The sequence below is a fragment of the Silurus meridionalis genome, chromosome 1, assembly GCF_014805685.1.
Source record: "Silurus meridionalis isolate SWU-2019-XX chromosome 1, ASM1480568v1, whole genome shotgun sequence".
Lineage (NCBI taxonomy): Eukaryota > Metazoa > Chordata > Actinopteri > Siluriformes > Siluridae > Silurus > Silurus meridionalis.
In genome coordinates this window covers 31,966,279-31,980,755 of record NC_060884.1, presented here as the reverse complement: position 1 = coordinate 31,980,755, position 14,477 = coordinate 31,966,279, and the positions used below count along the sequence as shown (strand labels likewise).

At 39.4% G+C, this 14,477-nt stretch overlaps 1 protein-coding gene across 2 annotated transcripts in view; it reads right to left on the bottom strand.

The window, feature by feature from the left end:
• The window catches only part of col7a1 (collagen, type VII, alpha 1), a 133,507-nt gene that overhangs the window by 48,408 nt on the left and 70,622 nt on the right, over window positions 1-14,477 (bottom strand). For both annotated transcript variants that reach the window (XM_046848459.1, XM_046848451.1), the window contains exons 45-68: window positions 13,437-13,472; window positions 13,267-13,311; window positions 13,143-13,178; window positions 13,031-13,063; window positions 12,912-12,944; window positions 11,584-11,655; window positions 11,373-11,432; window positions 9,804-9,839; window positions 9,633-9,713; window positions 9,463-9,498; window positions 8,247-8,291; window positions 8,093-8,164; window positions 7,480-7,524; window positions 7,348-7,383; window positions 6,754-6,795; window positions 6,546-6,626; window positions 6,414-6,449; window positions 5,635-5,670; window positions 5,427-5,507; window positions 2,707-2,742; window positions 2,507-2,578; window positions 2,213-2,257; window positions 549-584; window positions 424-459 (exon numbers count right to left, since the gene is read on the bottom strand). In XM_046848459.1, coding sequence (XP_046704415.1) covers window positions 424-459; window positions 549-584; window positions 2,213-2,257; window positions 2,507-2,578; window positions 2,707-2,742; window positions 5,427-5,507; window positions 5,635-5,670; window positions 6,414-6,449; window positions 6,546-6,626; window positions 6,754-6,795; window positions 7,348-7,383; window positions 7,480-7,524; window positions 8,093-8,164; window positions 8,247-8,291; window positions 9,463-9,498; window positions 9,633-9,713; window positions 9,804-9,839; window positions 11,373-11,432; window positions 11,584-11,655; window positions 12,912-12,944; window positions 13,031-13,063; window positions 13,143-13,178; window positions 13,267-13,311; window positions 13,437-13,472 — 1,167 coding nt within the window. The remainder of the gene's footprint in view (window positions 1-423; window positions 460-548; window positions 585-2,212; window positions 2,258-2,506; window positions 2,579-2,706; window positions 2,743-5,426; window positions 5,508-5,634; window positions 5,671-6,413; window positions 6,450-6,545; window positions 6,627-6,753; window positions 6,796-7,347; window positions 7,384-7,479; window positions 7,525-8,092; window positions 8,165-8,246; window positions 8,292-9,462; window positions 9,499-9,632; window positions 9,714-9,803; window positions 9,840-11,372; window positions 11,433-11,583; window positions 11,656-12,911; window positions 12,945-13,030; window positions 13,064-13,142; window positions 13,179-13,266; window positions 13,312-13,436; window positions 13,473-14,477) is intronic.

Here is a 14,477-nt window from a genome sequence, read left to right as displayed (position 1 = left end):
AATTACAGATTTATAACGGGAGCTTTGAGGATTTGGATTTGGACTGTAGTTAATGTCAACAGTCTGCTACACTGACTCAGGACTACAGTTTGCATCTGATCATCATCACTGTACCTCAACATCGTTCATCTGTAATAAATGGACATTCGGTGGAACCCAGTTGAGAATGATGTTCCTTCTTGAGTTTGGTTCCTCTCAAGGTTTCTTCCTTTTGCCATCTCAGGGAGTTTTCCCTTCACAATAGTCGGCACCTGCTTGTTCATTATTCATTCTTTCTAACCGCATTATCTGTGTAAAGCTGCTTTTGCTTCGTGTCTGGGGTACAGTGCGTCAAATCAAGACTTGGTTCTTGTCAATACATTATAATATGTTGCGGGATAAAATGAAAAGGACTGAAAGACCAATGTATTATAACTGTCTTACATTTCTTCCTGGAGGTCCTGAATCTCCTTTTTCACCCTGTGCAATCAATCAGAGACAAAACACAATCTGTCAAAGCCTCAAACTTCACTGCACTTTGAACTTAAAGTTTTTTCTCTTTTTTTTACCTTTCTGCCATCTTCACCAGGGACGCCATCTTCACCCTAGAATTTTTTTTTCCACAAAGGGAAATCATTAAAGTACATACATAATCCCATTAAAAGATACAATCTGCTACCATTTAAAACTCATAATGAATTCTTATTCCTATTCAAGCTCCACATTGACTACAAAGTCTTTATAATATTTGATGCTTTAAATAAAATATAAATACAGAAGCTCAGTTAAAAGTGCTGATCGAGATCATTAAAAGAATTTGGTATCCGTGTTCCACGTTAAAAAAGTCTGGTGGACTGAAAATGATTAGCAATTTTGTGAAAGATTTTGTCTTTCATAGAACCATTGGTTGATGTCATGAAAACATTTCCTCTCCCTGAAGGCCAACACAGAGACGATGAGGAGGAGTTTCTTCCCATTGGTAATTCAGGCCCGAGACTCACATGCACAACACCACCACCTCATACTGCCTCTTTGCCCACACATATACATTTCAACCGGACCTCTTGAACAGCGGCTGAATCTCATATCTAATCAGACCTGCATGTTTATAATGTTTATATACTGCATATTGTATTTCTATTGTTATTACTGCAACCATATTCCATTTCTATTTTATTGTACATTCTTCTATTTCTGCGTTTTATCTGCAAAAAATTTTAATTTTTACGCTTATTTTTTTATTCCGTTCTATATAACAGGTCATAAAAGTAATTTTACTGTATGTCATAATCTGTTTCGTGAATTTTTAAAATTCTTTATTATTTATTTTCGAATGTCACATTAATTATGATTGACCACGACCTCAGAGCAGTGGAGTAAAGTATGTGAGTGAATGTATTTTGTTATTGTACTTTTAAATACTTTCTAGTTTTACTGAGTATCAAAGATATAAGCGAGTTTTACCCTCCACCCTACTACATTTATTATTCAATATATGCACTCTTTACTCCTCTATATTTGAACGAACATTGAACACTGCCTGTGATTGACTTTTTATCATCGCCAGCCTCATTTTCAGTCCGGAAAGAACTCTCTGAGACTGAGAGGTGCATCACACCACATTCAGCTCTGAATATTCAGTTCTAAAATAAACTACTTTCACTTTATTTGTCTTTTAAATATTAATGGTTCTTGATTACGTGACATGATGCTGTCATTTTATTTGTTTCTTTCTTTTATTTGACCAAATTGTTTCATTCTGCCCTGTTAAAGGTGCTGTTGTGTTGATAGTTACCGCAGAGCAAACTGTTTTTGGTTTTTCGCTAACACGTGTCTTACTCAAAGACATACTCAAAGACTTTTACTCACAAGTCATAATGGAATTGGCGACTTAACTTCTAATAGAGTAAGTTTTGCAGTAAAGTCTATACTTTTACTCAAGTATGATTTTCAGGTCTACACCTCTTAAAACCCCAGAGTGATATCTGTCTGTCTGTCTGTCTGTCTGTCGATCTATCTATCTATCTATCTGTCTGTCTGTCTGTCTGTCTGTCTCAGTCAGTCAGTCAGTCAGTCAGTCTGTCTGTCTGTTCCTGTCTGTTTTAGTCTGTCTGTCAGTCTCAGTCAGTCAGTCAGCCTGTCTGTCTGTCTGTCTGTCTGTCTGTCTATCTATCTTTCTATGATGAATTGTTCAGGATTAAAGCTCCAAATGTGTCCAAATGTCAACACTTACAGGTTTTCCTGTAGATCCAGCTTTTCCGTCCTCTCCTGGTTTTCCCTGAAACCAACCCAAAAAAGTGTTACTGTCAGTGAATAAATGTCTGGTTGCACACACATTTTACTGCACTGCAGATCTGCATTTATAATATCTCTACGTGCAGATCCTGTACAGGCACGATAACGATAATAAAGCGCGTATCTCTGTGTGTTTGCATGCGTATAGATCTTTTAATCTGAGCAGGTGTGTGTGTGTGTGTGTGTGTGTGTGTGTGTGTGTGTGTGTGTGAGAGAATGTGTCATCTCTAACGTTTGTGCCTGCAGCCCCTGGAGGTCCTACAGGTCCTGGAGGCCCCTGAGGTCCTCGAAGTCCTGCTAAGCCCTAAAGAAAAGAAGAAGAAAAAAGTAAACTACACATTCTTGCACTTTTGATTTTATGTCTGGCAGGAAAAGAAAAATAGGAAGACATCGTCTCCACCTAGTGGTAAACTGAAAGACAAAAATACTTACATCTCTACCAGGGTCTCCCGTTTTCCCAGGATCACCCTGTAAAAAATTTAGACATCATAGTTGAATCTACAGGTTAAAAGAGCACGATTACTATTATAATGACTTTTTTCATAATCATTGCTTTTGGAATCAAAATATTGATTTACTTATGCATATAGTTGGTGAGTGAATCTAACAAATAATTATACTATGTTAACAACTAGAGGTCGACCGATTTTCCCGATAGCTAGGATGAACCGTACTTGCCAATAACCGATACAGGATAAAAAATACAAAACAAACAAACATAAGACTCCATATAAAATAGTACTAAAGTTTATTATAAAAAAAAAAAAAAACAATACTTAATCATGAAAATTTGCTAAAGGAAATAAATTTGAATGTATGAATTAATAAATATAAATATATAATTAATAAACTCTAAATAAAAAGTATACACGCGGAGATAGCAATTCGCCCCTAGAGGTCGCTCTTGTAATGTCAGCAGACCGAAAGACGGAAAAACTATGGATTTTTGTTGATAGCCGAGAATTCCAGTGATAAAAATAGCAAAACAACAACAGCTTCATTTTTAGTGGACGAGTCACAGACGCACTTAATTCTCACCCACACCACATATCTACTCCTTGATCCCTTAATCCTCTACCACTGCACCACTGATCACTCCATCCTCTACCACTGCACCAGCGATCCCTCCATCCTCTACCACTGCACCACTGATCACTCCATCCTCTACCACTGCACCATGCTTCTTCTATCCTCTACCACTGCACCATGCTTCCTCCATCCTCTACCACTGCACCATGCTTCATCCATCCTCTACCACTGCACCACTGATCACTCCATCCTCTACCACTGCACCAGCGATCCCTTAATCCTCTACCACTGCACCACTGATCACTCCATCCTCTACCACTACACCATGCTTCCTCCATCCTCTACCACTGCACCACTGATCACTCCATCCTCTACCACTGCACCATGCTTCATCCATCCTCTACCACTGCACCATGCTTCCTCCATCCTACACCACTGTTCCTCTACTTCCCCCATCCTCAACCTCTCCATGACAATCTCTCAGGGTACATTGAAGGTTAGTTTCTAGACTCTTCTCTGTTCTCTAACCTCGGTGATTAAACACATTTTCACTTGAGAAGCTGAGCCTTTAGCAGTCTTCAATACAGACTTTACATTAGCAAATTTCCTTACTATTTATTTTTCTCCAAACAGAGTTATAGACTAGTGTTATTTTTACTCAGTGTCCTAATGAACCAGACCTCGAGGCACGTTGTAAGTCACTCCGGATAAGGATTTATGCCAAATGCCATAAATGTAAACGTAATGTAAGTGATGGTTCCCTGTGACTCCTGTTTTTTCCAGTTTGTTTGTTTGTTTGTTTTGAGAAGACTTTTGGAATTTCAACTTTTGGTATTTTTGTAGATTCTTAATATTGTTTCTCTTTTCTCATTGTTTTAGGCTTCAATAAAAAACTTGAACTTTCAAACATCTTAAGTCTGTCTCTGGGCTTTAGATCACATGCTCTCCTGTGGCTCATTTTGACTCCCAAACCATCCCCCTGAACGTTTTGACTCTTGCCATGTTCAAACAATCAGCTCATCATCTGCTTCCTAATGAAGAATAATAAACTTCTACGTGTTTATAATTAATGTCACACCAAAACCCCTTTCTGCATTACAATTATTTGCAGATTTAAAAGCTGTATGTTTTCATAAAGTAGTTGTCAATTATCCTAATGCACAATAAAAGTGCTTTATATTTTATATTATAGCACAGTGAAATTCTTTCTACGCATATCTCAGTGATGGGTCAGCCATGATACAGCACCCCTGGAGCACAGTATTAAGGGCCTTGCTCAAGGGCCCCAAAAGTAGCAGCTTGGCGATACTGGGGCCTGAAACCCTGACCTTCCGATTAACAACCCAGAGCCACTGAGCTACCGGTTCCCCACTACATACTCAGGTTCCACCCTAACAATAAATTCCTACATTAAACCCTGGCATTGAGGTGAATCAGAGAATGTGTCACTTAATAATCCATATCCTTCTCTCTCTCTCTCTCTCTCTCTCTCTCTCTCTCTCTCTCTCTCTCTCTCGGTCGAGTTAAACATGCTCCTGAGGCTCCAGTGACCACTGTTCCTGCCCCTCTCCCCTCCGTGGATCTTCACACTTCTGTGCAGCTTGGGACGGTATCTCATCAACACCTTGGGTGGTTCCATGTAATTCCAGAGTAGAACGGGTGCTTTTGAGGACGGATTGGACTGCAGTTGGTGTCGGCGGTCTGCTGCACTGACTCGGGAGTGCAGTTTGCTTCTGATCGCCATCACTGCACCCCGCAGCATTGTATATCTGCTTCAAATGGACATTTGGTGCAACCCAGATGAGGATGGGTTCCCTCTTGAGTCTGGTTCCTCTCAAGGTTTCTTCCTTATGCCATCTCGAGGAGTTTTTCCTTGCCACAGTTGCTCATCAGGGACAAACTTACTTACAAAGAACATATTTACGTTTAATCACCACATTATCTGTGTAAAGCTGATTTGAGACAATGCTCATTGTTAAAAGCGCTATACAAATAAAAATGAATTGAATTGAATTGAATGTGCAAATATGTCTCCTGTATCACTTTATCATTAAAAAAATCCTACATGCTGCAGTCGAATTAGAAACAAAAGACCCAATCTTGATTTATTTTTGTATTCTGACCCTTAAACCAGGTGATCCAGGTGGCCCAGGTTTCCCATCCTGACCAGGACGTCCATCCAATCCAGCAGCTCCTCTTTCTCCCTGATAGTGTGTGTATATACACACACACACACACACACACACACAAACAGATGTTACACATCATAATACATTACAAAGTTCTCATGCAAACAACCCTAAATATTTCTTTACAATTGAAAGATCTTACCTTCTCTCCTGGACTTCCTCTTTCTCCTGGATCTCCCTACAGAACAATACGAGATGTGGTTAATGCTTGATTTATCGTTTCCTAATCTACTACACTAGTGGACATGTTTAATATGTGTTATGAGAAAGTAACAGCTCAATGTGCGGCTCAGTCCTGTGTTCCTCTTGCCATTAGTTATGATGGAGCAGTGCGCTGGTGCGCAAAAGCGTGCACTGTAAAAGCTTTTAATAAGAGTGGTGATAGCGTGAGTGCTGCGCAAAGGGAATTTCATGATTGTGTCCTGTTTGCCCATGCGATTACAACATGGGTGCATCATTTCAAAGAGACGGCTAAACAAGGCCTTAAAACAATTTCTCTGATGGTAATTAAGCTCAATTTGTAGGTAACCTTTAGCTTAACTAATAAAAAAAAAAAAAAAGGTAAATAATAATAAAACAATTATAATAATCTTACACAATCTGCTCTTGGTCTATGTATGTACCTGACATATGTACTTACTGTACATATGTCTACACACACACACACACACACACACACACACACACACACACACACACACACATACATATATGTTACATGCTGTACATTTGCACAATATAAGCACACTCCAAAATCTAGGAGAAAGTCTTCCCAGAAGACTGGAGGTTATTATAAAAAGCACATACAAATCATATGTATCCACAAAACTTTCGTCTGTATGTCTGTAAAAACCTAGTTTTTGGATTATCGGTGTCTGAATAGAAAAATAAAAACATTGAGTGGAACAATAATTGACTTACTCTGGCTCCTACTGGTCCACGCTGACCCTCAGCTCCCTGAAATAACAAGATATTTTGTGTCAAACAAATGAGGCGTTCACCATAAAGGAAATTGAATAAATAGAAACAGAGTGAACCTAGTGCTGTTTTTACCCGTAATCCTGGTGTGCCCGGTGTTCCTGCTTCTCCCTGTAGACCTTTACTTCCATGTTCCCCAGGGTCACCAGACTCACCCTGTATCAGTACACAGACAGCATTAACAGCGTTTGGAAATGAACACAGTGCTATCTTGAAAATAAATGAAAATCCGTGTGAGTGAGTGCAGGGAAATGTGCACGTTAACACGGATAAGATACCGTGCCTTGTCTCCTTTGTCTCCTTTGTGAAAAGTAACCCCATCTCCCTGAAATACAAACAAAAACTAATCAGATAAATGAGCTGAACATATACAAAAAAAAAAAAAAAACAGTCCCTAAAAAAGACAAATAAATGGCAATAAAAGGTCATTCATTTCATTCACAATTATTTAATTAATTAATCAACCAACCAACCAATTACATAATAAATTAATTATTATTAATATAATTATTTATTCTATGATTTACAAAAATATATATATATATATATATATATATATATATATATATATATATATATATATATATATATATATAATTATAATAATTATTATCATCAATATTTTTTTTTTTTGCCTGCTTTCTGAATATTGGTTTACATTTTTCTGGAGGGGAAATAAAATACCATGTTGTGGTTTTTTTTGTCATATACTTTGTCTATTGACCTTATTGAATATCACACATTATTTGGACTCTGGATAAATTAAATAGAAAAATTAGATAGTCTTTTTTCCCACAATAACTAAACCCCACTATTGAGCACTATTCTATAACAAAGTCTTCAAAATATACATCGTTTTGTATAAAAATGGCCTCACCGCATCTCCAGGGGGTCCTGGGGGACCTTGGATTCCCTAAAATAAAAAGTACATAGTGACGTGTGGTGTTTGTGCGTTGTATTTGTGTAACAAGATTTACAAAGATTATAAAAAGTGTGTGTGATTTCTTACCTGATCTCCCTTTTGTCCTCGTGGTCCAATGGGACCTGGAGAACCCTATAGTAATAATGCCATAAATGTAAATATTATAAAACCCCAAATTACAATAAAGTTGGGACACTGTGTAAAATGTAAAATATGTAAAATTTTAATGTAAATGTAAAAATATCAAATTTGATAAAAATGTTGAATTTGATGGCTGTAACACATTTTAAAAAGTTGTGTAGCAATACGTCTTCTGTCCGTATACATTTGGTAACTGCGGAGACCAGTTGTTGTTCTGCTGGGAGAAGAGTGTTGTACCATATGTGTCTGATACAGGATTCGAGCTGCTCAACAGTTCTGGGTGTTCTTTGTTGTATTTTTCATTTCATTACATAAAAAGTGTTCTCAAACTCTTCTACTATGTCGTCTCATCTACAATGAAGTCATGCTATTGTAACAGATGCAGTAGGCAGTTAACATTGTCTTTTTTGGTATTGGGGTTGCACTCATAATTTTCATTCTACTTTATATGATACTCGATGTATATATATATATATCTAAAATTATAACTTATAATCAACTTTAGACTCGGAAACTTTGAACTCTGAAAGCAGATGATGATCATGCGCTTTCGTCTTACATTTCGTCCATGCTCTCCAGGATCACCCATGTCCCCCTTTTCTCCAGGTTGGCCTTGGAGTCCTGGAACACCCTGGAAAGAAAAAAAAAACGCCCGAGGTTAGAAATGTTCCTGATATAACATGTTCCCGGATGCGTGGAAAGAATAGACTCACCCTGAGTCCACGTTCTCCTGGCTTCCCGGACAAGCCGGATTCCCCCTGAGAGCACACCACAGGAAACATTTATACACTTATAACCTCATCAATCTGTCTATAGAAAGAAATTCTGTGAAATAGTCTTCTAAAGATATGATGTGGCATGTTTGCCATTAAAAATTAATTAACTGTCTTGGGTTGAATTTGTGAGTTTGTATCAGGAAATCGGTCGCTCAGTTTTTCTAATTGTTCATGAAAACCTGCCAAAGAAATCCCGAAGACTCGAACTCTCAGTTTTATCTTTTATGTTGGAAATGGTGGCGTCCTGCATAATATGTTACTTGTGAAGGGAATTATAGCTCTGGATTTGAGGTCAACTGTAAAAAAAGTAATGGAGAGGGTGCTAGAGAAGTGAAGAAATGAGTGCAGGTGGAGAGCTGGAGGTGGCAGAATTGAAGATGCTGAGATCAGTGATGAGGATGAACAGGATTAGGAATGAGTTTATTAAAGAGAGCGTGCAGGTAGGACACCTTGGAGTCGAGGTTAGAGGTGTGATTGAGATGGTTTGTTCATGTGCAGAGGATAGACGTGGGGTATATCTGTAGAAGAATGCTGAAGCCACCAGGAGACAACAGGAGTAAAGCCAAGTAGGTTTCTTGGATGTTTATAGGTTATAGGTTAATGGATGTGGTGAGGGAAGACGTGCAGGTGGTTGGGTAGAAAAAAGGTAGATGTAGAGGACGATTGGTATGGAGATGGCCACTGTACCTTCACATGTCTGGGTCACATCACTCATTATTTATTCATTAAGCCTCACCCTTTACAACCCTCATTAGTCTGAAAGCGAATCTGCTGCAATGTATCAGGTGTTGGACATTTTGTATTGGTGTCTGAATTTCTAAATCTACATTTGTTCACTTGTTGATATACATGTACATACTCGCTGTTGAACTGTTTTCCCATTATGCAACACTCTTCTCTCTTATGTTCCACTGTTTGTAAGTCTATATTTACACTCACATATTTTAGATTATCCTGTTTATCATGTATACTCTTACTGGACCATGTTCTCGAATGTTATATGATGAATTGGGATTTGTTTGCCTACTTTACATTAAAACCTGCCCAAACTGCACTGTCTGAAACCGTCTTTTATAACACGACATTGTAACATGAAAAAAAGCTGAAATGTTCCAGGGGGGTAAATACTTATGCAAGCCAGTATAAATCTTACCGGAATTCCGTCTTCTCCTCTGTCACCTTTTAGGCCCTAAATTTCAAACAATCAAACAAACAAACAAGCAAATAAATAAATAAAAAACTAGAAATCCAGGGCATCAAAACATTATATATATATATAAAAATGGTTTTATAATGGTTATAAAATAGTTGACAGTCTCTCACATCTTTCCCTTTGGGTCCAGCCGGACCTGCAGGCCCGGGATTGCCCGCCTCTCCTCGCTCTCCTGATTCACCCTGGTTTCCCTGCAGCACCACAGAGCATATAATCAGTGCATGAAACTACAGAGGTGTCAATACTGTTTATACGTTTTTACAAAAGAATATAGTCCAAACCTTTGCACCAATTCGTCCAGCAAGTCCAGGAAGCCCCTGTTGAAGTGCAATAACAATAATAAATCATTAATCAAAATACTACAAAAACATTTGAATGCATGCTTCTGTAGTGTGGACCATCCAGAGACAAGCACGCTTGACCAGAGACCCCTCTGAGACTAGTGCAAAGGACTGCAATGAGAAACAGCCAGTGAGAGTCTGAGAGGAAATCAAATTCATCTGCACTCAGGCACAGCAGATTCCAAGAATCTGTTTATTTCTGTGCAAGTGTGTATGATAAATGTCATAAATATTTTTACAAGAAATTCCTGTGCTTGTAAAACCCAAATAAATAAATAAACACAAACAAAAGGCGTGCTTTCACTTATTTCGGTTTTCTTTTTTTTCTCTGTAACTGAAATAGTTACTAAGCTGCAGGACGTCTCTCTCTCGTGTTTATTTTCATGAGAAAAGCAGGAATAATGGATGAGGAACACTTGGGGTGGAGAGATTTCTCCAGGTGAAAGATGATGTAGTGTCTGCGAGTGGCTGTGCAGAGTGCACTCGCCCACATCTCCAAACACCAGATTACAAAGAATTAACTGTATTGTGGAAAGACAGGTGAAAGGGGCTTTTATACTTGTCACTTGTACATAAAACAGCTCCCATGGAGTACAGACGGTTAAGGACCACGATTAGGGGCCCCAAATGCAGCATACCGGGACTTCAACCCCCAACCTTCCCTTAACCACTGGGTCAGATATTGTGAGGGTCAGAGAGTTTAACAGCTGTGTGGTATTAGACACTCGGTGGTATCAGAGAACTGTTTCTCGAGCGCTGACTGATATTTATTTTCATTATTACTAAATTTATTGAATTTCGTTATATAAACAAATAAACTTGTTGAAAAACAAAAGCTTTTGATGTTTGAGCAACAAAAAATGTGGCGGTGAGATTACCCATAAATTATTTCATTTGGCAAGTCTGCAGTGCAGCCACTAAAGTCGAAACACTTCATTTAGGACATAAATCAGATGTGACTGAATTTCTTTATCCTCCACCATTGTCACTCCAAGCTTATTCATTAGTATATGCATCAGAAATGTATGTGTTGTATTTAAATGTCCTGAATCTATGTAAATAGGAGCTTTTTTTTACTTGTCACATGTATATTACAGCACAATGACATTTTTCCTTCGCATTTCCCAGCAACGTTAGGAATCTCAAGTCAGAGCATGATCAGACATGAAACAGTGCCACCTTGAGCACAGAGGGTTAAGGGCCTTGCTTAATTGCCAAAGAGTGGCAACTTAGTGATACTGGGCCTTGAACCCCCGACCTTCTGATCAGTAACCCAGAGCCTTAAACACTGACCCATTTACATTTTGATTTTTTAAAGCATTTTGGCAGACGCTCTTATCCAGAGCATCTTGCATTTTTCTCATTCATACTGTTATACAGTCAGCTACAGTCAGCTGGGATTGGAACTCACAACCTTTGGATCCAGCGATGCATTTTGGTAATGCTACTCAGTGACATTGTTCAAAAAGACCGATGCAAATAAAACTGAACTAAATTTAGTATACTGACCCGATCACCTGGTTCCCCTTTAGGTCCAAGCAGACCAGGTAGTCCTATTCCAGGAAGACCCTGACAAGGAAAAAAAAAAAATGAGAGAGAGAGAGAGAGAGAGAGAGAGAGAGAGAGAGAGAGAGAGAGAGAGAGAGAGAGAGAGAGAGAGAGAGAGATTAAAGACAATGTGGTGATTTATTAGTAGCATCTACAAGATCACAAAACATACCCTATCTCCTTTCTGCCCCATGTCTCCCTTTTCACCTGGAGGACCCTCAGGACCTGAAGCTCCTTTCTGGCCCTGAAAGATAAACAGAAATTAACAATACTAACAACAAAAGTGGTGGATCAGATATCAGAGAAAAAACCATGTAAGAAAACATGGCCCTCATAACCAATGAAAATATTAGAAATGGATTTGGTTACAATATAAACAGGGGCGTGGTGGTGGATGTTTTCTTGATTTATTATTAGTTTTTGTTTAATTATATTGTAATATTATTTTGTATTTGCGATGTAAATACAACTACTGAACATGAACTTGGACAAAAAGACAAACCAGGAAATATATAATTGAGACATATTTACATTTGTGCAATTTGGCAGATGCTCTTATCCAAATAGTTAACTCATTCATACAACTGAGCACCTGGGTGTGGCAGCGGGGCGCGAGTGGAGGGCTGATGAGAGTAATCAGTGCACTCTGTTTTAGTCCGGGAACACCAATAAAGAGGAGAGAGATGTCAACCTCGAGGAGAGTGTCACCAAGCAGAGAGGTGAGAGGAAGGGTCACCGAACGGGGACTAAGCGCGAGCGGGTGCCGGTGGAAAGACGTGTCGGCCACCGAGTGATCTCGGGTGGATGCGAGAAAAGGCGTGCCGGCCCGTGAGGAAACTCGGGCGGCGCTAAGAGAGAAAGCGGCTGATCCGCGAGTGAGACGGGCGGACGCCGAAGGAAGCGCGTGCCGATCCGGAAGAGACTGCCGGCGAACGTCGGGAAGGAAGGGCGTCCCGAGCCGCGAGTGTGTGGGTGAGCCCTGGCGTGAATACTGGAAGCGCCAGGGTGAAAACGAAAGTAAATAAAGATGGCTCTGCTTGGTGAACTATTGCCTGTCTGTCTTTCTTCCAGTACGGGGTCATTGAGTTTGTTACACTGGGGTTAAGGGCCTTGCTCAGGGGCCCAGGAGTGGCAGATTGGTGCAGCTGGGATTTGATCTCATGTACTTTAGATCTAAAGATCTTCAATGCTTCAAGCACTAAGATACCACCTCCCTCTATAATACTTTATCTGTTTGATGGTATTCAAACAAGCTTTGAGTAATTTTCGCAATATTCATAGATGTTACAGTCATAAAAATCAACACCCTTGGAGCACTGAGGGTTAGAAGAGCCTCGCTCAAGGGCCCCAAGAGTGGCAGCTTGGAGATGATGGAGCTTGAACCCCTAGCTGTCCAAGCAGTAACCAAGAGCATTAAAAAATGAGCTGCCACCTGTATACTTCCTCCACCAGTGCATTAATCTGTCATGTGTGTGGAAACAACCACAGAACTTCTCTTACCTGCTCTCCTTTCTTTCCAAGTGAACCTGCGCCCTGGATTAAAAAAAGAGTCAATATTATCACTTTGTGCCGAACGTGCGAAAGTTATTGTCATGTCATAATGTCAGGTTTTAACTCACACCACCCGGTTCTCCTTTTGCTCCATCAGCTCCCTACACACAAACACACAGGAAAGATGAACACACACTCTACGCCGCATTCCTCAAAAAAAGCAAACAAAAAAATCCTTACCTTTTCCCCCGGAAGACCATTTGCCCCTGACAAACCCTGAAAAGACACAATTTCACAAACTGCTCTCACACACACAAATCCTTCAAATAAAAAAATAAAAAACACTAACTCTCTGAATACTAACCCGAGGGCCTTGTGGTCCCATGAGCCCTGGTCTACCAACATCACCCTAAACCATAGACAAGACACACACACACACACACACACACACACACACACGTTATATGTACATCTGGAATTATTTTACAATACAAATACAGAGGAAAATACCAGCGATGTGTAAGTGATACACACCTTATCCCCTGGTGGACCGGGTGGTCCTCTTTCACCCTGAAAAAACCAAACAGGTTCTTCAAAATCAAATTACTTTCCGAAGTGAAGCTTTTTTTTTTATCCTTTTAGATCTTGAAAAGACGACACGTGCATTTATTGTCTTTTAACTACAAACCCGATTTCAAAAAAGTTGGGACACTGAACAAATTGTAAATAAAAACAGAATGCAAATGATGTGGAAGTTTCAAATTTAAATATTTTATTCAGAATACAACATATTAAATGTTTAAACAGAAAATGTATCATTTTAAGGAAAAAATAAGTTGATTTTTAATTTCATGGCATCAACACATCTCAAAAAAGTTGGGACAAGGCCGTGTTTACCACTGTGTGGCGTCCCCTCTTCTCTTTATAACAGTCTGCAAACGTCTGGGGACTGAGGAGACTAGTTGCTCAAGTTTAGGAATAGGAATGTTGTCCCATTCTTGTCTAATACAGGCTTCTAGTTGCTCAACTGTCATCTTTGTCGCATCTTCCTCTTTATGATGCACCAAATGTTTTTTATGGGTGAAAGATCTGGACTGCAGGCTGAACATTTCAGTACCCGGATCCTTCTTCTACGCAGCCATGATGTTGTAATTGATGCAGTATGTGGTCTGGCATTTTCATGTTGGAAAATGCAAGGTCTTCCCTGAAAGAGACAACGTCTGAACGGGAGCCTATGTTGTTCTAGGATATACCTTTCAGTATTGATAGTGCCTTTCCAGATGTGTAAACTGCCCATGCCACACGCACTCATGCAACCCCATACCATCAGAGATGCAGGCTTCTGAACTGAGCGCTGATAACAACTTGGGTTGTCCTTGTCCTCTTTAGTCCGGATGACATGGCGTCCCAGTTTTCCAAAAATAACTTAAAATTTTGAGACATCTGACCACAGAACAGTTTTCCACTTTGCCACAGTCCATTTTAAATGAGCTTTGGCCCTGAGAAAACACCTGCGCTTCTGGATCATGTTTAGATATGGCTTTTTTTTTGACCTATAGAGTTTTAGTTGGCGAC